Source organism: Peromyscus californicus, unplaced genomic scaffold (genome assembly GCF_007827085.1).
Source record: "Peromyscus californicus insignis strain IS unplaced genomic scaffold, ASM782708v3 Scaffold_7__1_contigs__length_154581171, whole genome shotgun sequence".
In the NCBI taxonomy this organism is placed as follows: domain Eukaryota; kingdom Metazoa; phylum Chordata; class Mammalia; order Rodentia; family Cricetidae; genus Peromyscus; species Peromyscus californicus.
The window spans coordinates 33024241-33046925 of record NW_026294595.1 but is presented as its reverse complement, the minus strand read 5'-3'; the positions used below and the strand labels follow the sequence as shown (position 1 = coordinate 33046925).

Below are 22685 nucleotides of genomic sequence, written 5' to 3'. Positions count from 1 at the left end.
CATCTATAGCTATGTGTATTCATGTGTATGTTTAGTATGTGTGTGTGAACATATGTAATATATGTGTGTATTTGCATATGGATGAGTGTATGTGCCTGGGTGCCTCTTTGTGTGTGTGAAAATGTCATAATGAAATATATTATTTTGTATTTTAACTTAAAATTAATAAAAAGTGAAAATAACAAAGTCAGCTTCCTTCCTTCCTTCAGCTGGTCTGATGGAGAGTGCAGGGACATTTCTATCCTACTAAGGACGATCTGCTTATTCTCCATGTTTAAAGTCTCATTTTCTTAATCTGTTTCTCAAGGAAAAGTCAAGGACAGAGCAGTTGCAATGATGAAATGAAATTAAATAAGGAAAACTCCCAGCCCTTTATGTTTATACCAATAATTATATATATATATATATATATATATATATATATATATATATATATATAAAATACAAAGAAAGAAAACTGACCCTTGGTGTCTTTAACCCTAGAGTGGGCTTGATTTGCTCAGAAGAGATCTGATGGCTCCTGCACTTAGCTCTTGAACAGAGGCCAACCTTGGTATTCATTGATGAGCACAGCAAGTATGGAAGGGAAAAAAATAGGGAATTTCTGTCTCAGTCTTTTACAGGAGTCTCACAAAGGAGGAAATTTGTTTTGGGACCTATTGATTTAGAACAACCACAAAGCCACAATCAAATATTATCAATCTATAACCACATGTTGTTTTCACCATTTTTCTTGGGTATAGGGCATTGTTTTCAATGCTTCACTGTTTTCAGCAAATGATCTTAGGTCTAGCTACCATATTTTATACACACATATATTATTCTGAGTCAGGCGCATGAAAGTGTCACAAAGGAAGAACAGGGAACATGGTACATCTGGGAACTAAAACACAGAAAGACCAATTACAATATTTTACTTAAAGATTTGCTAATTCTGAACAGGTTGAAAATACTACATGTAAGCAGAGTGATTATATAGTTCTTAATGATCTCAATGCATGCTATAACTTGGTTACAGGAAGGATGAAAGTTTGATTCATAAAGGTAAGCCTCAAACAACATTTCTCAGAAAAATCATTCCCATTGGTATTTACACTTCTAGTGGTCTATTCTGTAAGGACATCATATAATTAATAAAATTTAAATATGTTAAAGCAAAACTTTTAAGTTTATTGGAGCTGATATCATCATAATGAATTTGGCCCCTTGCCTATGAATACCTGGTATAGCTGTTAAAAATAATTGGGGTCAAGTAATAAATGGAATCATTTACTTTTTCCATTGCATTCCTGTTCCTGTGTGCTCTCCAAATATGTCCCATTCAAGTGGTTCTAATGGACTCTAGACTCCTGCCAGTAGTAATAATTCTGTCTGATGTTAATGCCTGTTCTTTTCGATATCTTCTTACTGGATGCATCACGATTTGTGCTTTAGAGAAGGTGCAACACATGATCTTATATAGCTATTGGTCACATCCTTTGGGGGCACAGAGTGGCATGGACTTTCATCTGTGAGAAGCAGAGTGTTTGAACTAGGTGATCAAGTTCAGGTTTTTTTTTGTTTTGTTTTGTTTTGTTTTGTTTTTTGGTTTTTCGAGACAGGGTTTCTCTGTGTAGCTTTGCGCCTTTTCCTGGAACTCACATGGTAGACCAGGCTGGCCTCGAACTCACAGAGATCCGCCTGGCTCTGCCTCACGAGTGCTGGGATTAAAGGCGTGCGCCACCACCGCTCGGCAAGTTCAGGTTTTTACAGAAGCTTCTAGAGAGTAAAATGCAGCTGGAATGTAGAGTCCATTGAAGAAAAGAGGATGTTCTGAAAGGAAGTATTGTATAATAGCTGTTTGGACATAAGAAATAATGACATCAAAAATGAGCTCAAGCTTCTACATGCTAAATCTGGGCAGTCAGAGCCTTGCATGGCCTGTTTTCTCTCACTTAAAATGAAGCTGTTTGGTAGATTGAACAGAATCAAATAAAAATACCTCACTCTGAATCTGTCATGTACAAAATAGATATTTAATAAACAGAGTATCCTTATTTGTTTTCTCCTTTGCTGTCTAACTGTTAAAAGATTTTTAAAAAATGCAGCTCTAGGGAAAATTGAAAAAACCATGTGGCATTTATCATAGCTAGTGTGAGGATATAGATAAGATACAGCTACCATCTGTATCCCCTTTGAATAATCCAGTTATCACTCAAAGCACACAATATTCTTTTTTTCAATTGTGATGTCAATATTTTTTGTCAGAGTACTGCCTTACCTGGTTGCTTATAAATTGGAAAAAGCTGTGCACATCTCAGTCACATTCTGAGCAAAAAGAAATGCTTTTATTAGGAGTAATGGATGTAATCATTCAAAATGAAAACTAAAGGGCAAAGACCTCTCTGATCATCAAAAGCTTCCCTGCCTTCTCCCTTTGGGTTTTCAGCTTGACCAAGTCTGTTTGATCGACCTCTGAATTGTGCAGCTACCGAGTGGCCAGCACCACATGGCCACTTGATGACAGCGTAGGTCTTTCAGTAGGTCACTTGCTTTTCCCGATCTGTCACATTCCACAGCAGAAGGTCAAGTTTGATGTTATATATAGCCTAGTGTTCACTTGAGTAATCAAAATAATATTTGATTTTCTTCCTTGTATTTTCTTTCTTGTATTCTGAGAATGAGTTAGCAAGAATCATTTTTTCGTTATATTTTTTCATCCTTTTCTAAGTGGAGAGAATTATTGTGTGTGTCTACAAAAGCCTCCATCTACACCAGTCTTGTCTTGTTTCTTTCCTGTATCATGGTCCAAGTATTCTGAAATCTTTTTGAATGCTATTCACTTGATCAAATGATTATGGAAGTTATAGTTCTTGAACATACATTCTCATACATTCTTTTGCCTTTATAAATTTTCTGCGTTAGAAAGAATTTTCTCCAGGTAGGTTGTATAGATATTTTGAGTCAGGTAACATGTTGAGGATTGAAGTCTGAGGGCCTTTACAATCTGTGTTCCCTGCATTATCATCTTCCTCAGATATGCAAACAAAATAACCTCCAAATATCCCACGGAAGGCAAACTGATCTTTTTTTCTGAGAACCACCGCTTTGCTTCTTATTGAAAATTTTACTAAGGGAAACTTTTTATGCCACTCAAACATCTCAGATCCCTTTACTTTTATTGGTCCTTAGGGATTTCATTCACTCAGTCCATGGGTCTCCTTTGTTCACTTACTACCACAGAAATTATGGAAGGAAAATAATTTTAAGGAGACAGTCTCTAATTTACAGTGACTTGACTTAATGTGTCTGAAAAGATTATTTACGGAAACAATATGCACACAGTAGAATATATTTTTAATAGGATCTTTTTTGAGGCTTGCTCTATGCAGTCAGCAACTCTCTTTCATTGCTTGGCAACTGCAGCAGTTGGTATATTCCTGTGAGCCACATGATTGTGAGGGTAAATAACAGATATGGGTTTGCTAGACTGTGAGACTCCCGAAAGTTAAGTGTACTAAATGTATCTTTCACTTAACTACATTCAACATGCAATAGATTTTCAGATATAACCTTGTTTTAAGTTGAGGAATGTCTATATGCTTTACATTAGTTTTTTCCTGCTTAAAAATAAAGTTCAGAAATGAGGTAATTCTCCTCTGCCTTGTTCCCTGCTGTTAATCTGAGGACTCAGTCATGGTTTCACATGCAGTGGACACTTAATATACACATGAATAAGATTCCTTGTTTTTGAATTTGGGCCTGGTGATTTTCAAGTACAAAAATTACTCTGGTATAAACTAGTGAAGCTTTGTAATCACCAGTCTAAATTCTTAACTCTGTGTGATTACACTAGTCTTTAGGCTTTATCCAGCTGCCCAGTGATGTCTGGGGAAAAGGAGATATAGTAACATTTGTCATATTGCCTGTTAGCTTTTCATTCTTGTAGCTCAGTGTCAACACTGGATCACATTATGTTGTTTTCTCCTGCCACATCTTTCCAAAGCTGACTGTTCACAATTGCTCTTACTAATGACACATACCATGAGAAAAACCAATGTTGAACAGAGCGTGGACTTGATGATAATCTGATTTTAGCATTTGAGAAAAGGTGCAGACAGGTACACATGTGCTCTTAGGAAATAATGGATACTAAGAGTCAAATAAAAATGACAACTTCTTTCTATATATGGGCTACTTTTTTTAATGACCACAAAGATGTTGAAGATATAAATAGGTTGGTTGAGCTTAGTTGCTTAGTGAATAGAATATATATTAATAAGATGATATTAATAATAATAGTATTGTATTATTATTTTGGAACATACAAAAAGAGACATACCAAAAAATGACATTGAGTCACTAAGGAGGAAAAAGTAGCTAATTTAGTATCCCTGTACTAGCCAAGTTAACCATTTCATTCTAAGAGATTTTCCTGTAGACATTATATTTCACTTCCTTGTATAATAATAAACTAAGGCATCTAAACACGTTTTGCAGTATCATATTTATGATATGATATTTTATTATTATGGGTGAAAGAATTTACAGTAAGAATTTTAAGAGGGTTATTCACTGAAAGTTTTCTTCTGCCATGATGATGACAAACCCCAGTATATCAAAACAGTAAGATTCATCTTAGGGACTTTTCTATAAGATATTTTAAACAAAATTATCTGCTTTGTTTATAGTTGTTATTTTCACAGAGTCTGTCTTAAGGCTTAAATATGATTTACTTCTAAATGTTAGACTTTCTCTGTGTACTTCAGTCAGAGGGTTTTCTCACTATTCATAAATTAATAATATCATGGATATATAGGGTAACCATTATGTAATTCGTTGCAATATATACTAAAGTGTTCATTTCCAACATAGATTTTATGAACATAAAATGCTGTCATATATGCAAACAGTCCAGTAACATAGTGCAAAACTATTGATGACTCTGTACAGATTCCTTAAAACAGAAAATAAATGTTTGCCAATCATAAAGCATGAGATTAGTTAAAATAATCAAATAATTGGAAATGCAACAACAAAACATCTGAAATAGCTACACTGAAAAGCTTAAAATTAAAACCAGGATTTTAAATTCAATGAAAAACAGAAATCAATAGTATTAATTTAAGCCATCTTATCAAGAAATTAAGAAAATATATTAAATCAACCTCTCTATCAGGGCTAGGGAAAGGAAGGGTTTTAGAAGTCAGTAACCAAACAGGACACATGAAGCAGAGAAATCTCTGTAAGTTTTTTGAAAGTCTTTCGAAACATAGAAGACCGATGTGGGGTGATTCTGGGAGAAAATATGCTAGGGCTGTTTCAATAGACTTTTCAAACATCATGATGATAAAGCAAAGTCTTCACAAACAACTACACATCACAAATTAGATGTGTAAGGTAAAACAGTAAGTTCCTAAGAAAAATAAAATTGATGAAAAAATTCAAAAAAGAAGAAACTGTGAATAAGGTTATATCCCAGAGAACAGTATTATTTGTGCAGATGGAGGCAGGAAAAGTCCAGGTTGGAGACCTGTCTGGTTGCAGTCAGTTTTAAGTTAGCCTAGGCCAAGATCAACTTTACTTCAAAATGTCAAAAAAAAAAAAAATACAGCAAACAAAAAAGCAAAGAAACAGATAGATTGCAATTAAAATCTCCTTAGATGAAAGTCAAAACTGAGAGACATTTGTTAGTAAATTCCATCACACTTTAGGTAGAAATAATATTTTAAGTTAATTGTTTTAAATTGATAAATCTTTTACAAACATTACTATTTCACATCTCTGATATAGTAATGACAAACTTGTTAAATATATTAATTATATATTTGAACTTAAACAAATTGTAGGATAATATTCCTTTAAACAATAGATGAAAAACCCTGTACAAAATAGCTTCATATCAAATAAACCAATACACAAAAGTCCTTTCCCATCTTCTCCATACATCTAAGTTTTATTGAAAGAATGGTTATTCAAATTTAACGACTTGTGATAAGTTGATTAAATTTTCAAATGTATACTGAATTTATTGTAAAAATGAATTAAAGAAATAACTAAATTTTAATGGGTGCACAAATATTGACAAAAGTAAATGTTTATCCATGATAAAAATGGCAATATTTTCATTTGAAGTATTTCTATAAATCCAAAAATTTTGTTTAAAGTTTATTTAATAAAAGATATTAGTAGTTCGTTTTGCAAAATACAAGTAAGGTTTATAGTAAAGAATTACCAAGATAATGAAAATTTCATGATTTTTACCATTGTATTATGGTTATGAAAAATATGAATGTTAAAAGACAGTAAAGTAAGAACTTTATGTAGCATTTCTCTAAATCTAAACTTATTTCAAAAATAACAAATGTACAGTTTTTAAATAATTATTTCTTTATTTTATTGCTTGACAGTGTCAAATTTGTCTATTTTAAAGAAACATTAAAGCTGGGTTAGGTGGGTCGCACTTGTAGTTCCAGCACTCAAGAAACTCAGAGAGAACAGCTGCATGTAATTTGAGGTTAGCTTGGGCTGTGTAGTGAGTCCAGGACAGCCTAAGTTAGAATGTGTGACCTTATCTCAAAAACAAAAACATAAATAAATATAACAATGATAAAAAGTAAATCAATGTCATAAAAATAAAGTAGGTACAAAGTTTGAGTAGGGGACTATCATCTGAATAATATTTAAAATCTGTTGATTAAGTTATTAACATGGCTAAAATAAACAGCCACAAAAAGCAGACTCGAATGTAAATTACAAAACATAATGTATCTAAAGCTAACCTAATAAAATGTACACTTACAAAACAACATGCATGTAGGACAACTTATATGATTAAGATGATTTTCTAATATTAAAAACACTCATAAGAAATGAAAAGGACATCTTCCTAATGTTGGTATCAACACAATTTTAGTAAGTCGTCTGTTGTCTCTGACTGAATTCAGGCAGTAAGAGGTCCTACTTACAAGCATTTTCACCTTGTTCCTGGCAGAGGGTAACTGGCATGAAATGTACTGAAAATAATGTGGACCTGACACATAACCAAACTTTGCCCTCCCGATTATAACATTAGTATGCATTACAACAATATCATTACATAAGTCACAAGTCAAAATTAAGGTCTAATCTGAAAAAATTAAGGTATTCACCTGGGGTTAATAACACTGCCTTGACAAGATTACTGTCTTAAAAAATAGCTAGTACACAAAGTATACCAATGCTTTTTATTAAACTGCTTCCTGTTTTGCTATTATTACACATTTTCATTTGTTGTCACATTTTCTTTCTATTACCCATCCTTTAATTCTGCTGATGCTTAATTTAGATTTAATCTATGGCTAGTCACGTTACCAATAGCTTCTTTAATCTCAGCACTCAGATCTACAGTTTAAGGCCAGCCTGGTCTACAGAGCAATTCCAGGACAGCCAGGGCTACACAGAGAAACCCTGAGCAAAAACAAAAACAAAAAAAGAAACAAACAAAAAAAATAAGTATTTTTTTCTCAATTTCTTCTTCAACAGTTCAATTTTTTTTATATCTTTTATAATCTTTCTGAGAGTTATTCACATTTATAGTTACATAATGGTTTACATTTCAATTGCATAAGAATTTGGAAGAAGGGGTTATTTTGAATTTTATTTTGAAATAAGATAAAGGAAAGTAAATTGCCTTAACTCTGTAAAAAATAATTGCTATCTACTTTATGTTTTAAAAGTGTTTTTCTAAAATACTAAAATCCTGCATATTGAATGCTTAGAATGTGGGTATAATAGAGAGAGGAGGGAAAGGCAGAGAGACTTTAAAAAGACAGTTAAATTGAAATAAAATAATGGGGAAAGGCACAAAGTCAACAAAACTAATATCTTTCTGAGAAGAGATTAGGGACAGGTAGAGCAAGAAATAGGACTGTGTGAAGACAGAAAGAAGCCTAACATCTCCAAGTCCAAAAAGAAGTCCTCAGAAGAAATCCATATCCATCTCAAGCTAGAATTGGCATTTCTAACTTAAGAATTGAGAGACAGTAAATTTCTGTTGTCTAAGCTGCTATGTCTATGTACTTTAATTAAGGATCTCCTATAAACTAATGGAAACATAGAGCACTTGTTTTTTTATGATTAAATTCCACAATTTTATCACATATATTCTAAAACCAGTTTAATCTCTTGGTGAATTTTTAATATAAAGAAAAGAACACCCAATAAATATATACAGTTTAATGGGGGTAAACCATACAGTATATATCATTTTGTGGACAGAAACTACATAAGCTAGTGAATAAAAAGCTTAACTTTAGGAGTTAGTGTGATAGCTGGTAAAGTAAAAATTCTTGCTGCAGAAGCATGACAACTTGAACTGGATTCCATTAACACACAATGAAAGGTGAGAACTGATTCCCAAAACTAGTCTTCTCACCTACACAGACACAGACACACACACACACTCACACAAACTGTGGCTGGCATACATTCACTCAGCATTACACAAATACACAAAAATAGTAATAATAATAATAATAAAAACCAAACTCTCTAAAGCTTAACTTTCTACATAAAAACATGAAATGGCATGTATTTAGCAACTAAAATGAAATTCTAAATATCTTAGCACAAAAATAAATTAATTTTTTATCAGTCACAAGGTAATGAGAAAGGATAGGAGAACTTGAGTGAGTGGGGATGAGACCCTTGGATATTTTTATCTTAAATGTACTTCTTTACAGAAGAAAATGTATATTAAGTTATATATATATAATGATACATTATGTATTTATATATTATATATTTAATGTATATTAAAAATATGTTTTTGTAGGTTAAACATCCATTTCAAAAATTTATAAAAATGATAGAAAGTAAAATTCACAGAATTTTTATTTTTTAATTGTTTTAAAACCTTGTTGCTATTGTAATGATCATATTCAGAATTAATTTGTCCAACCCAAGTATAAGTTTTCAAAGGTTATTTCATGAACAATCTAGACAAAACCAGAAAAAGCCATTGATCCATAATATTGCTACAAAGACAAATCAAAACTCCATGTTGAATTGGCTCTACTGTTTGCAACGTTTGATAGAAGAAACAAGAAGTTAGGGACTGCAGCTGCGTCCACACTGCCTGGTGATTACTGAAAGCTACACCTTTGTGTATTTATGTTAGGATGAGATAGGGCAGAGCTGAAGTGCACAGTTCAGAAGCTGTGCTTGTAAAAGCCAGCAGTCTCCGTAAGAACAATAGAACAGGAATGCTATACAGTTTAGGAGGTAAGTTAACACTTATTAAGTATAATCAATAATTTTTTTGAAGTTTCATACATTTACATATATTGGTATTATCTGAAGTCTTGTTTAGTATTCTTATCACATTAGCAATAGTAATAGTGTTAGGCTATTACAAATCATCAAAATTTATAACCTATTATTATATGTCCAGAAACTTTTAAAGTCATGTGATTAATTACAACAGCATAATGTAGGAGTGCTTTAATTAAACATCATGTTGCTTCTTATGAGGACCAGTTTCACCTATATGCTGCACATTGCACATCATGCTTCATTTATCTCATTATCTGTTCAATGGGAGGATCATGATAAGGAGAAAAGAAAAACCAACATCTTAAGCGTTTTCTTCCTACTTTTATACACTAGGTTTTTATCCATTAGACATTTATAGAAGATAAATTATTTTAAACATAATTTCCAGCTTTGAATTCATACAAAAGAAAGGTAGTTGAATGCTGGCTTCCTGGTTAATAGACCACCTCTCCCTATGAGATTATATTATATATATATATTATATATATATAAAAAAGATTATATTATATATATAATCTTTCCACTAGATAAGAGAAATGAATATAACAAAATTTATCTTACATTGCCAAAGTCATAAAGCTAAGAGATAAATCCAGCATCGAAGTGTGCTTTAAATAGAGAAAAGCCACAGATAAACTGTCTTGAGTTATAACTATAATACATGCTCAGAGAACTGAATAGTTGAGGTACCTATGTATCCATCACAGATAACTTAAATTTGTTTGTTGCATTCATATGTAGCGTACCTGTGAAAATGTGAGATTAGCAGTGTAGGTTCCATCCTAGTGGTTGGCAATCTATCTACTACCGTCATCCCCCACAGAAAGGGCTTATGAAACTTTTGGACAAATGTAGCTTGTTTCGTAACCTGCACACAATACTTTGCATAACGGCAGGTAGTTTCTAAGAAAGATTTGATTAGTTATAGGAATCACTTGGTATCAACTATATGCATTTCAAAGATGCTTGACATTAAACCCATTATTTAATGTTTGGTGGCTATATTCCTAGATGACAGTTTATACAAAATCAATGGTTTCTATAAGAGTAGCAGCTTGACTGGCTTGTTGGTGCACTCTACCCAACCACTACCTGTACCAGTCCAAGGTGTGATTTTCTTTGTACAGTGCATCAGGTAATTAAGGTAATCCTTAAAAGGAAATGATTTCTACTGATGCTAGAGAAGGACAATATTAATAGTTCTGAATTACAGAATCTGGTCAGGTCAAATATGCAAAGCACTTTGCAAATCATGTCTTTTTTTATTGTCAAGTGAGAAAAAAAACTATAGGCAGTGTTTAATTTTCCTATATCTGTGATACAATTACCAAATATCCAGTGTTCAAGTTCATATGAAAGTAAAAATGGGCCTATGCTGGGACACTTTGCTCAGCCTGGGTGAAGGGAGGAGGGGACTGAACCTGCCTCAACTGAATCTACCAGGCTGAGCTGAATCCCCAGGGGAGAACTTGCCTTGGAGGAGGTGGGAATGGGGAGTGTATTGGGGGGAGGGAGGGGCTGGGGGGAGGAGGGAGGACAGGGGAATCCATGGCTGATATGTAAAATTAAATTAATTATAAAATAAAAAAACAGATAAAGTCCTTGTGGACCACAATGTCTGTGAACAACAACAAAAAAGAAAAAAAATGTCTTCTTTGGCATATCTTTTAATCTTCTCACTGACAATTTTAGCCTCAAATATTTGGGTGGGTTCTACTCAGCAGTTGCTTGAGAATGTGGGTTATTACTTAATTTGCTGTTCTAATGCCAACGGATGGATAAAAGTATAGGTTTCCAGGTAATTTTTCAATTCATATATAACTATATATATGAATATAGTTGATAATCTGCTCTGATTTCTTAATTAATATATTAGAGTTGGATACAAGAAATCCTATGCGTTCTCAACTCTCAGCTGCTTTCACTGGAGGACATCACACTTGAATGCCACTGAAAAACTTCTCTACATTGCACAGTCAGTATGAACTACTATACAATAAAATGCCAACATATGTTTACTACACTATAGGTTTTATTTGAAATTCCACCATATTTCAAGCACATAAAAAAGAAATTAGAAGAAAAGTAGTCAATCAAATGACTCGAATTTGATTCAAAATAGGATATTACATTACTTTCTAAGAACAGAACAGGCATGCAAAAACCAGCTATAAATTCTATCCAAGCATTGAGTTAAAGTAGACTACAATTCGTTGGCCTACAGGTTGACAGGACATTTTCATTTGGTTATGTGTTATATTTTGGAGTACGATGCAGAGACAAGAAGCTCCAACAATCTCTAAGGGGAATATCTTATCCAAGAAGAAAGGTTGAAGAACTTTAACCTTGGTGAAAATTGTACACCAATAAGTATGCTACTTACCCAAGTCCACTTAAAATTCATTCAAAAGCAGGTTATTTTCATGCCTCAGACACTGAAATCTCAAATGATACTTCTGAATGTTCCTGGTTTTCATATCCTAGTAGGTATCTATGTCCCAGCAAATTTCTCAGTACTTTTTTTTTTGTGGGTGGAAGTACTACTAGTTCAGGGTCCAAGATTTTTTCACTTCTGAGACCTATGAGTCAAGGCACATTTCTCTCTGCGAAATTGCCTCTGTGTTCGGTTATTAATATTTTTATTGAGCTCTATTTTTTCTCGTGTGGAGATGAAATAAGATGTTGTTTGATTCCAATCGAGAGTAGATAGTCATCGTATGGAAGACTCAGATTTTAGACACATTAATGAGGCAAGCTATTCCTGATTTCTTGGAATGAGGATAGAAAACAGAACAATATTATGACTAATAGGGCCTCAGTGATGACAAATCCCAGCGAAAGTTATATAGTTTTATCTCTTATAAATCCTTTTAAGTTATAAATAATAACATAAGAACATATCAGCCCCACTCCCACTGATAGGGAAGTGGTAGGGGCCATTAACAGCTCAAAAGGCATTTTATGTCAATACTCATTTCTCTCATTTCCTAATAAATTAAACACTGAAGGAATCTTCACAGTGAAAAAATACTACAAGTTTGGAGTGCACTAAAGATACATCAGTACTGTGTAGCTCCCCGATTTTCAAAAGCAACAGCAGGGAGCAGATAGCTGACTAGAGGCCTAGACTGATGTTTCATAAAAAGCAGATAGATTTTTAAGAAATAAGTGATGTGTTATTACTGCTCATGTAGACAAAAATGTCATCTATTTTTATGATGTAATAATGGGGGGAATACATTTCACAATTGATTTTCAAGAATGTTGGGTAAGAGGCCTAGAAGTGAAAGAGTACAAATACTCTGAATTTTCCACGTAACATGAAAAGCTTTAATCTTCAGGTGCTTGCCATGATTCTTTTTATTTTTAATAAATAAAATTCAACTTTTATGATGAGAAATATGCAATAACAAAATATGGAAGATTACTACATCTCCTACACAGAGCCCTAAAACATGGAGCAATGTCCCCCAAAGAGATCCAAGGGCTATGAGGAGGGTCCTTATAGATCAGGTCCCAGTTCTTGAGTTTCCAGCATCAATACCCAGATAGATGGGGAAGGGTGTGAGTTAGGCAGAGGTAGAAGTAGAGACAAAGATGGAGATATATAAATGATATTTAATGATGATGACATAGATATATATCTAAGGATAGACAGAGAAACAGATAGGCAGACAGATAGACAGACAGATGGACAGATAGACAGATAGACATACAGACAAACAGATAGATATATATGATAGATAGATAATAGGTAGGTAGATGATAGAAAGATAGATAGATAGATAGATAGATAGATAGATGATAGATAGATAGATAGATAGATAGATAGATAGATAGATAGATAGATGATACAGCTAGACAGACTGACAGATAAATACCACTAACATGTGAAAGTTAGTGTTTTCTAAGATTTTTAAAAAGCTGTGTTTCACAAAATGCATTGATGCAATACTATCAAAAGAGAGAGAGGAAATATGGTCTCACAATTAATTCAAGTTACAGGATTCTCTGGAAATTTATGTTATAGGGAGTGAAATATTCAGCTCCCTGGTACTTTATCCCAAACATCAAAGCAAGCTCTTGAAGTGCTTCCTCCTGGTCTTTTTTTACAATGTGTTTTACTTTCAGTCAGGCAAGTCAGATATAGGATCCATAGTGGCAAATTCTGTAAATTCAAAATCTGTAGTTTTTATTCCATATATCGTGAGCAACATTAAGTGATTTTACACTTAATTTGTATGTGTGGCATAATTTTTATTACATAAAATGCTCAACAAAATATATGTATGTATATATACATGAGATTACAAAGGGAGTTAGTGCTAAAACAAAGTCTTTAAAAGCAAATGCCTGCCATCTGTAGCAGGAGCACTTCACAAAACCCAGGGGTGTCTTCTTGCCCAACTGTCAACACCAGGAAAAGTGCCAAGGGGACAGATGCTAAAACTGGAAAGTCTCATTGAGGGCATGACATCAGAATCCTATAATTTCTCTCTAAAGAAGCATCGTCCTCCACAACAGCAACAGAGAACACATGAGAAAACAAAAGTGCCCTCCTAATGAAAAATGGCCTCCATTACGCTGTTATACTATGAAATTCTATTAACAAAAATGAGCATACTGCTTTGTGGGATGTGATGTAAAATTTTTATTGAACTAGTTTCCAAGAAACCAGCAGGCAGTTTTGTTTTGATTTTTTTCTTTAATCATTGGCAACAACAAGGAACATATGATCAAGCAAGAAAATAATAACAGAAGCCACTACTAAAAATAGTGTCCAATCACAGTGTAGGGCTGAACAAAACAATAAGGAAATCTTTCTCTGTTTAACAATACCCTGGCAAGCATGTGGAGATAAAAACTGGTGGCTCCCATGTAGCATGCAGCATTAAAAATGAAAAACAACCTATAATTAATACCAAACAAAAAGCAGACATCCCTTATTAAAATCTGGTTTGTGCTTACACAAGAACTGTTAAATTTGGATTTTCACTTTTGTCCAATTTTCACCTTTATCTGAAAATATTTTTAGCTTATACACTTTAAACATGTTAAGCTGCAACATGTCTTTCACAACAAGTTGAATCAGAAAAGGGACCTGCTGACAGTGACATCAGCTCCTAAGGATAAGGCTGAAAATTGAGACAGTGGGCCAAGCAGACAGTAGGAATGAAAGAGACAATGCAGTGTGAAAACTGGGAACCTGGAAAGCAAGTTGAAGGTGTACAGGACGGACATTCTTCAACTTCAAGCTAGAAAGATACGCTGGTGCTACCATATCTCATTCTGCAACATAAAGACAGAAGCTGTTATTTTAGCTTGAAAGGCCCATGTTACATAAGAGTTCATAAATGTATGTATCAAGCTTTAAAAAAAAACATGGGGAACAGATAACCTAGACACTAAAGCCTAGAGTGTTTAGGAGACAGTGTTTTTAGAAGGGTCTCTGTCTCAACCAAAGTTCCTAACAGTAAGAACGGCTACCTTGTTGGGTTTTGCTTTCTTTCAGTACTGTGGGAATTCAACTATGCTCGTTCTGTTCAGCTTTGTGCACAAACAAAACTATGATAATTAAAGAATAAAAAAGATTACGAAGCTCTATCTAACTTCCTCCAATAATGTCAGATTTCATAAGAAATGAAAGAAAATCCTGGGGTTATCTGCTTTCCACAAAATGTGTGGAAGCAATATGAGCTTCCATGTGTTTTTCAGATGAGATTTCCCTGTGCTTTGCAGTCTGGTTTCTATCCTAGTCAATGCTTCACAGAAAAAGTATTATCATTGCAAGGTACTGAGCATGAGTCACTGGAGAATGTCTTCCTGAGGGGGCTTGAATATTGTCCCTTTCTCCCTTTTTAATATAAGAGTAAAAGCAAACTGTAATTAAATGAAGCTTCAAGAATTACAAATTCTTGAAAGGAATGTCACTGGTAAACATTTTACCCAGTTCATTTTCTACTTCACCTTGTAAAGCCTGTATTATCCACTTTTATGTCTTTCATTTGGAGGCAAATTGATCATGGGGTCTTATCATCAGCTAGCCCTTTTCATTTCCATCTCCACTGATGATCATGTCTTTTGCAGAGAAGTAAACTCAAAAATATGCCTAGATGACACATGCCATATTAAAAATTAAGAGTATAAGAAAATATTGACTTATTTCCCAAATAGTAAAATAAAAGCATGAAAAGCAAAAACAAACATTTGTTAAGGCATTTTTGGCAGGTACTATCTAAAGCAATATCCCCAGAACTCTGTAGTACATTTCTAAGCACTTTTCCAAGTCTATACTTAGGATAACTCACTATTGGGCTATTTTAATTTTCGGCTAAACAAAATTTTAAAGTCAAAGAAAGAGATGTCTCCTTGGTGAGGATGAGAATTATGTTTACCTGTGGGTTTAAGGACAAATATTAAGAATACGGTTAAGAATTATGCTGATATAGTAAAGTGGAAACTAGGTCCTCCTCTAAGATCAATGACTTTAGTTGCCCTGGGTAGCTGCCTAGGTTGCCTGTACCAGCTGGTGTTAGCAGTGTGGTAGCATAAAGAGGAAGAGTGAATACTCTTCATACAAGGACAAGGAAGAGAGTGATTGGCAAGAGATGGGAGAGAGCATATAACAATTATTCAATTATTAAATGAGGAAAATACAAACTCGCCCTTCAAAATCTCAGCACTGATATCAAGTAAGAGTTCTAAGAATCTCAATTGCAAACAGAATCTGAACTTTTGAGAGAACGGATCCTCGAAAGAAAAGAAAAATCTTTTTATCCATCATAGAATATTTCAGGTGTTGATACAATGGAAGTCATATAAAAAAACGGGTACATATGCCTCTGAAGTAGTTTAAGGTCAATTGGGTGGTCAATAGTAGAACTGATTACTATCCCTTCACATGGCAGAATTAAACCAACTCAACTACGTTGACAAGTCTGAAACAGTGCCTAACTGACATTCTGTTCTCTAAAGATGTCAGTTTTGAATTTTAGCATATCTAAAAGTGATAAGAGATTTAGGACTTTTTTTCTATTTATGCTTCCGTATTTATTCATGTTGGTGTATTAACAGTAGTATATGATAAAAAGACATAACTATTTGGGGAGGGTATTTAAAATAGGTACTAAAGTTAACCCAGAGATATGGCTCAGTGGGTAAAAAGGCACCTTCCACAAGCATGGTGACCTTAATTTGATCATTGGGAGCAAATTTCTGAAAGGAGTCTTCCTGTCTCCACATGGAAGCCTGACATATGTGCACCTACACACAAACATGCAAACACACACACACACACACACACACACACACACACACACACACACACACACACAATCATGCTAAATGCATTTAAGAAAACATTTTCAAATAATATTAAAAATTATTTTGGTGGATGCCAGAAACTATTAACATTGTTATACACTAAAGATTTTTGTAGTCCTGTAGTTATTGATGAGCTTTCTTCTGAACATGATTAAGTTGCTTGGAAATAGATTCAGATTTTCAAGTACTGCTTTTAAACATTGCCAAGCAGATTTGGAACAAGCTTTAATCTAGAGCTGATTTTGTCCTGACACTGAGCAAAGTCTTTTGACTATTTTATGTGATCACTTATGAATTATGAGATTTTCTATTCTGTTTGACATGAACAGCATTACTCTCCAGACTGTCATGCTTTCTGGCTCATCTACCTATAATTTTTTGAGTAAGACTAACACAGATAGCTTCCTCATAAGCATTAACTGAACCATGCCCAGCCTAAGACTGTAAACTTTGCAAGTATCCATAGTCTTTTCTGTTCTAGCTTTCTCTTCTCAGGTATGAGTTTTTGTGACTTCTGGACTCTTTATCTTCTCTGGGCTCCTAGTTGTCTTCCTCAATTCAAGAAAACCTTCAGGCTCAACCTAAGACCTCTTCTAATAACACAGTCTTAAAATATACAAGAAGCTGGGCAAGTCAGTAGTCTGAGTTTGTCTGTTTGTTAACTTTTGGGCATCATTGCCCTTCCTTATTTGATTCCCAATATTCAGAAAGTTAGTGTTTCATTTATTTTACATTTTATCTGTGGTTTTGGGTTTAAGGGAATACTCAGGCTCTGTTCATGAATCTTTACCACTATGGGAATTTTACAACTTGGAAATTGAAACTGAACTGAACTTCTTACAAATTTTACTATATCAAATTATAAGCATAGAGATATTTTTGAAATCCATATCATATTTTGCTATGGAACTAGACAATGCTTGCCATCCAGAAGCAAAATTTATTAGTTTTTGTTTTGTTTTTACACAAAAGAAATTGCTGTGTGAGAGCTAAAAATACGTTTCTCCAGAAAATTTGAATAATCTGCTTTAAATGGTTAATTTTAAAAGCCATCTATAATACAATATAAAAAAGGAAAATTTATATTTTAAATAATGGTCAGAATATTTACATGGCTCACTTTTAACTTTAAAATGGACTTATGGATTTTTGAATACATGAGGATATTTTGTATTCATGTAACCAAATCTTAAAATTTGTTAAACATGTCTCAAATCCTTGGATTAAATATCTCCTTGAAAACTAATAATGTGATTTGTCATTGTAACAGTCAAGAGTTGGGACCTTTAAGAAGAGGTGGATTTTGTGTGGAAGGGGAGACATATAAATCTGCCTTCATTCATCTATATATGGAAGGAAATACAGTTTTCCAGGCCTGTTTCTTAGAGGTTATCTTTTCCTCATCAGAGATGGATCCCTGTATTTTGTATTTCTGTTAATGCAGAAATGTATGACTGATTGAAGGGCTGCAAACAAATGCCCATGGAACATTCAACTCCCAAAAGGACATCTATATCATCCACCCACTAAAGTTCTGGGAACATCAAGGAACAGTTGGGATGAAGGATTTTAAGAGCCAGAGGTTGAGGAGGACCAAAGAGAAACATCTCCTGGATATGACATGACTGCTACATCCATGAACTCAGAGCAACTGTAGTTGCCTTTGCAGGACCAAATTAGTAATGTTCTAAAACGAAGAAGGGAGAGATTCATGAACCCCTATCCCTACCTGGAGAGCTAGGGAAAGTTGATGACTTCTAGGGAAGGGAAAGTCAGTTTTCTTTAAGGGAGTTTCACCTAGAATGTGGGACATGCTCCAATTGATAACCCACACACCCTGAAGTATATGGTAGCAAAAATTGGACTCAGTGGGTATATATATATATATAAAACTAAAAGAGGACATGAAGTCAAGAGGGTTGGGATGGTAAGGGGTTGATGTGATAGGACTCAGGAAGTGGTGAAAATAATCAAAATTTTTCTATAACATTCTCAAAGAATGAAAATACTTTATTTTTTAATTTTATTTATTATTATTATTATTATTATTATTATTATTATTATTATTATTTGGTTTTTTCAAGACAGGGTTTCTCTGTGTAGCTTTGCACCTTTCCTGGATCTCACTCTGTAGACCAGGCTGGCCTGGAACTCACAAAGATTCGCCTGCCTCTGCCTCCCAAGTGCTGGGATTAAAGGCGTGCGCCACCACTGCCCGGCCAGAAAATACTTTATTTTCAAAGATGAGACTGTCTTCTCCCCAATGTGTTTTTTATAGCTTTTAAAAAGTATTAGATAGTTGTATGGGTGGAGAGATTACTCAAAGCAGTTAAGAGTGTATACTCCTCTTGCAGAGGACCTAACTTCCATTCCCCTCACTCCCACCAAGTATCTCACAAATGCTGTAACTTCATCTCCACAGGTACTCCATATCTCTTACCTTGGTTGTAGCTGGTAAACCTGTGAACACACTTCTGGGTGCTTTCTTCTATTCCATAAGTTTATTTTTGTGTGGTTAACATATTTTTCTTAAGATATCTCTAAAATATAATTTTAGTTTAGGTATTTTAGGCCTCCAGTACTGAACTTTTAACTGAGATCTGCTTTTTTGTACTTCCAAATTAATTGGGGGATGTTTTTCCTAGTTCTGTGAAGAAAGTGGTTGGAATTTTAATTTGTATCAAGACCTTGATGTAAGGTATGCTACTTTGAAACTGCTAGAAAAGGCCTTTTAGGATAAGCAAGAACTTTCCGAAGAAGATTCCAGTAGCACAGGAAATAATCGGGGAAATTGACAAATGCTTTACATGAAGCAAAGAAAATTTCTGCACCACAGAGCAAACACTCATCAGTGTGAAGAGACTGCTGACAGATTGGGAGAATATCTTTACCAATTACACATCAGGCAGAATGTTAATATTCATGATGTATAAAGAACTGTAGAAACTGAACGCCAAAAGCCACTTCATTGAATCAACACACGGACATATGAACTCAGTAGACCGTTGCCAAAAGAAGAGATACAAATGGCCAAACAGCACTGCTTAAAAGGTCTAACATCTTAGCTCTCATGGAAATACAAATTAAAACTGCTTTCAGATCTTCTGTTACTCCAGTCAGAATGGCTATCATCACAAAACCAAATGACAAATGCTGGAGATGACTGAAAAGAATAATACCTATTGGGTGATAGCAGGAATGCAAACATGTGCAGCCATTATGCATGTCAGTATGGAGGTTCCTCACAAAACTGAAACTAGAACTGTGTTTATGAAGCTGGAGAGATGGCCCAGTAGGTAATAGTGCTTGTTTTGTAAGCATAAGGATGAAAGGTTAGTCTGGATCCCAGCATCCAGCTACTAAGTTTGACATTGCATGTCTTTAACCCAATACGGGGATGAGGGAGGCAGTGGAGGCAGAAGTATCTGAACACCTGAGAGTGAGAGATCCTATCATAATAAAGTGAAGAATGATAGGGAGGGACACCCAATGTCCTCTTTTGCCCTTTACATACATGGATAGAACATGCATACATGTGCAAATCCATCACACACTTATATAGCAAATTACACAAACCTATACCCATATTTAAAAAAATTGGGACTGGACCTGGAGAGATGACTCAGTGGTTATAACCACTAACTGCTCTTCCAGAGGACCTGCATTCAATTTCCAGAACCCAAATGGCAGCTCACACCTATCTGTATCTCCAGTTCCAGAGGACCTGACACCCTCACATAGACATACATGCAGGCAAAACACCAATGCATATAAAAACATTAAAAATAAAAAGGTTGTATTTATACTTTTTGGTTATATATTCAAAAGACTTTAAGTTAATATGCCACAGAAAGACTTTTACATACATTTTTGTATTTGTGCTATTCACAAAAGGAATCAGTCTAGATGTCTAGATGTCCATCAACAGATGAATGAATAAGGAAAATGTAGTACACATTAAAAAGGTATTTATGTGCAGCTATAAATAAGAATGAAAACATGATATTTGAGGAAAGGTGATTAAAACTGGAAATAAAAATGTTAACCAAATTATACAAATTGATCTCCAAAAGACAAATACTGCATATTTTCTCTCATATACAGAACATTAAAATTACTTATGTACTTACATATGCATATGCTATATGTGCATGTTTATAGGTCATGAAATTATAAAGAGGATAATGGAAGAAGAAAGGTTATGTGAGGTTGAAAACCGAGGTGATGGATAACATGCAAAAGAGAGTGCAGAAATGTAGACTAACAGGAGCCAAAGGGAACTGGCTAAAGGGAGAAAGATGGGAACGGTCCTGGGGATGGGAAATGATTGAAGACAAATTACAATGACACACATGAAAGAAAAATGTCATTCTAAAACCCAATAGTGAGTGTACTAAATAAAAATAAATACTAAAACTAATTTTCAAAAGGAATAGTGTGAGTCTGGGGGCTATGCTCTTGTGACTGGGCCATAGTCCTTATCCCAAGAGTGGGTTTGTTACACGCACTACCTCTCTTCTGCCTCATTCACTCACTTCATCTTCCACATACACAGTCATTCTCTTTGACTTCCTAGACTCCAAAACTATGAGCCTAATACACTTCTGTTCCTTACAAACTACACATCTGGGTATTGCATTATAGCAACCAAAAATAGACTAAGACACCAGATAAAATTAAAATAATATAATGTTTTACTAATTTCCATGTTTGCCTTAGGGTCTAGAGAAAAGCCTCAACATAATGAAGCCTGTTCTTGCCTGGTGAGCCTGGTTGTCTTATCGTAGGTGACTAATGTTGATGATTACAAACTTAGATATCCTCTCAGTGACCAGGCAACAGCAGTTCAAAGTCCATCCAGCTGAAGCCATTCCTGTTACTTGACTGAACATAAGCGTGATTTCTAATTGAGCAACCTGAACTTGCTGTGGAAAGAAGACCAAATGGCTTTCTTTTCTCTATCTTCTTTTTTCCATTCATGCTTTCAGATCTTCACTCCTCAAAACTCTGACATTTCAACCTTGCAGCTTACCTGGGGGCTTGAATCAGCCCCTTCACTGACTATTGCAGCAAAATGAACTGCATTTTTTGTGGGCTTTTGTGTTTTTCCTTTTTTGAAGTGAGGCATAATGGGCTATTTTTGTCTTTGATTAGACTTTGATTATTGATTTTTTTCTGTTTTCTTTTTTCAAAGAGAGCATGAAGTTGGGTAGGTAGGTAGGAAGATTAGAAAGATCTAGAAGGACTTTGGTTATGAAAAGATAAAAACATGATCCAAATACATTTAATGAAAATAAAATTAATTTTAAAAAGGAAACAAAATTCCTTGAGGATTGACAAGTCCCATGTGTCATATAATTATTTATAGCTTTACAAATAGAGAACAAGGTGTTAACTTTCATTGAGTAGTTTTTCTCTCTTTTTAAAAATCCCATACGCATGCATCCAGCATCTACTTGTGGTATGAGGCATTGGTCTGTGAGTCATTTCAACTAGTGCTTTAGCAGTAATACTAAGGACCAGAATTTTTTATGATGTGGGTATCACTCACTTGAGATGATGTGGGTGAATACCACTGATTCAGGATTCTCCCTCCATCCAAAAAGGGGCCTAAATCAAAATCTATAAAATATATTTGAAGTAGCAACTTATTTTATATTGTATTTAATGCTTCTGGGAAAATATAATTTTGTCTTTCACAGCAAATTAGAAATGGTTGACCATTTGTTATCTATATCAAATGCTCAGCATTTCTCACTGAAAACTAAACATTGAGGGTTCATTTTTTAGAGGCTTGAAATCTAATTTTTCATTCAAATATGTAATTCTTATAGAATAAGGGGAGGGGGAGCCAATTGAGAATTATATATGTAGAATTTTTTAATATGAAACTGAATCTTCTAGTGGTAGAATCTATTTCAGCATTCAAAATGAATTCTTACAAGGTGACATGGATTGGTTTAATCTCTACATTTATAAAAAAAAAAGTTTATTTTGAAAAACAAAACACCAATATATTAAGTGAAAATTGGTGTCAAAGGTTTGTTTTGGTGTTGTTATTGTTGTCT

At 34.2% G+C, this 22685-nt stretch overlaps 1 protein-coding gene across 3 annotated transcripts in view; it reads right to left on the bottom strand.

Moving 5' to 3' along the window:
• The window catches only part of Kcnj3 (potassium inwardly rectifying channel subfamily J member 3), a 156867-nt gene that overhangs the window by 95739 nt on the left and 38443 nt on the right, over window positions 1-22685 (bottom strand). The window contains exon 3 of one of the 3 annotated variants that reach the window (XM_052723835.1): window positions 14564-14583. The exons of the other annotated variants lie outside the window; for them this stretch is intronic. Within the exon in view, the coding sequence (XP_052579795.1) occupies window positions 14579-14583 (5 nt within the window). The 3' untranslated portion in view covers window positions 14564-14578. Of the gene's footprint in view, window positions 1-14563; window positions 14584-22685 lie in introns of those variants that run through there. 3 annotated transcript variants of the gene reach the window in all.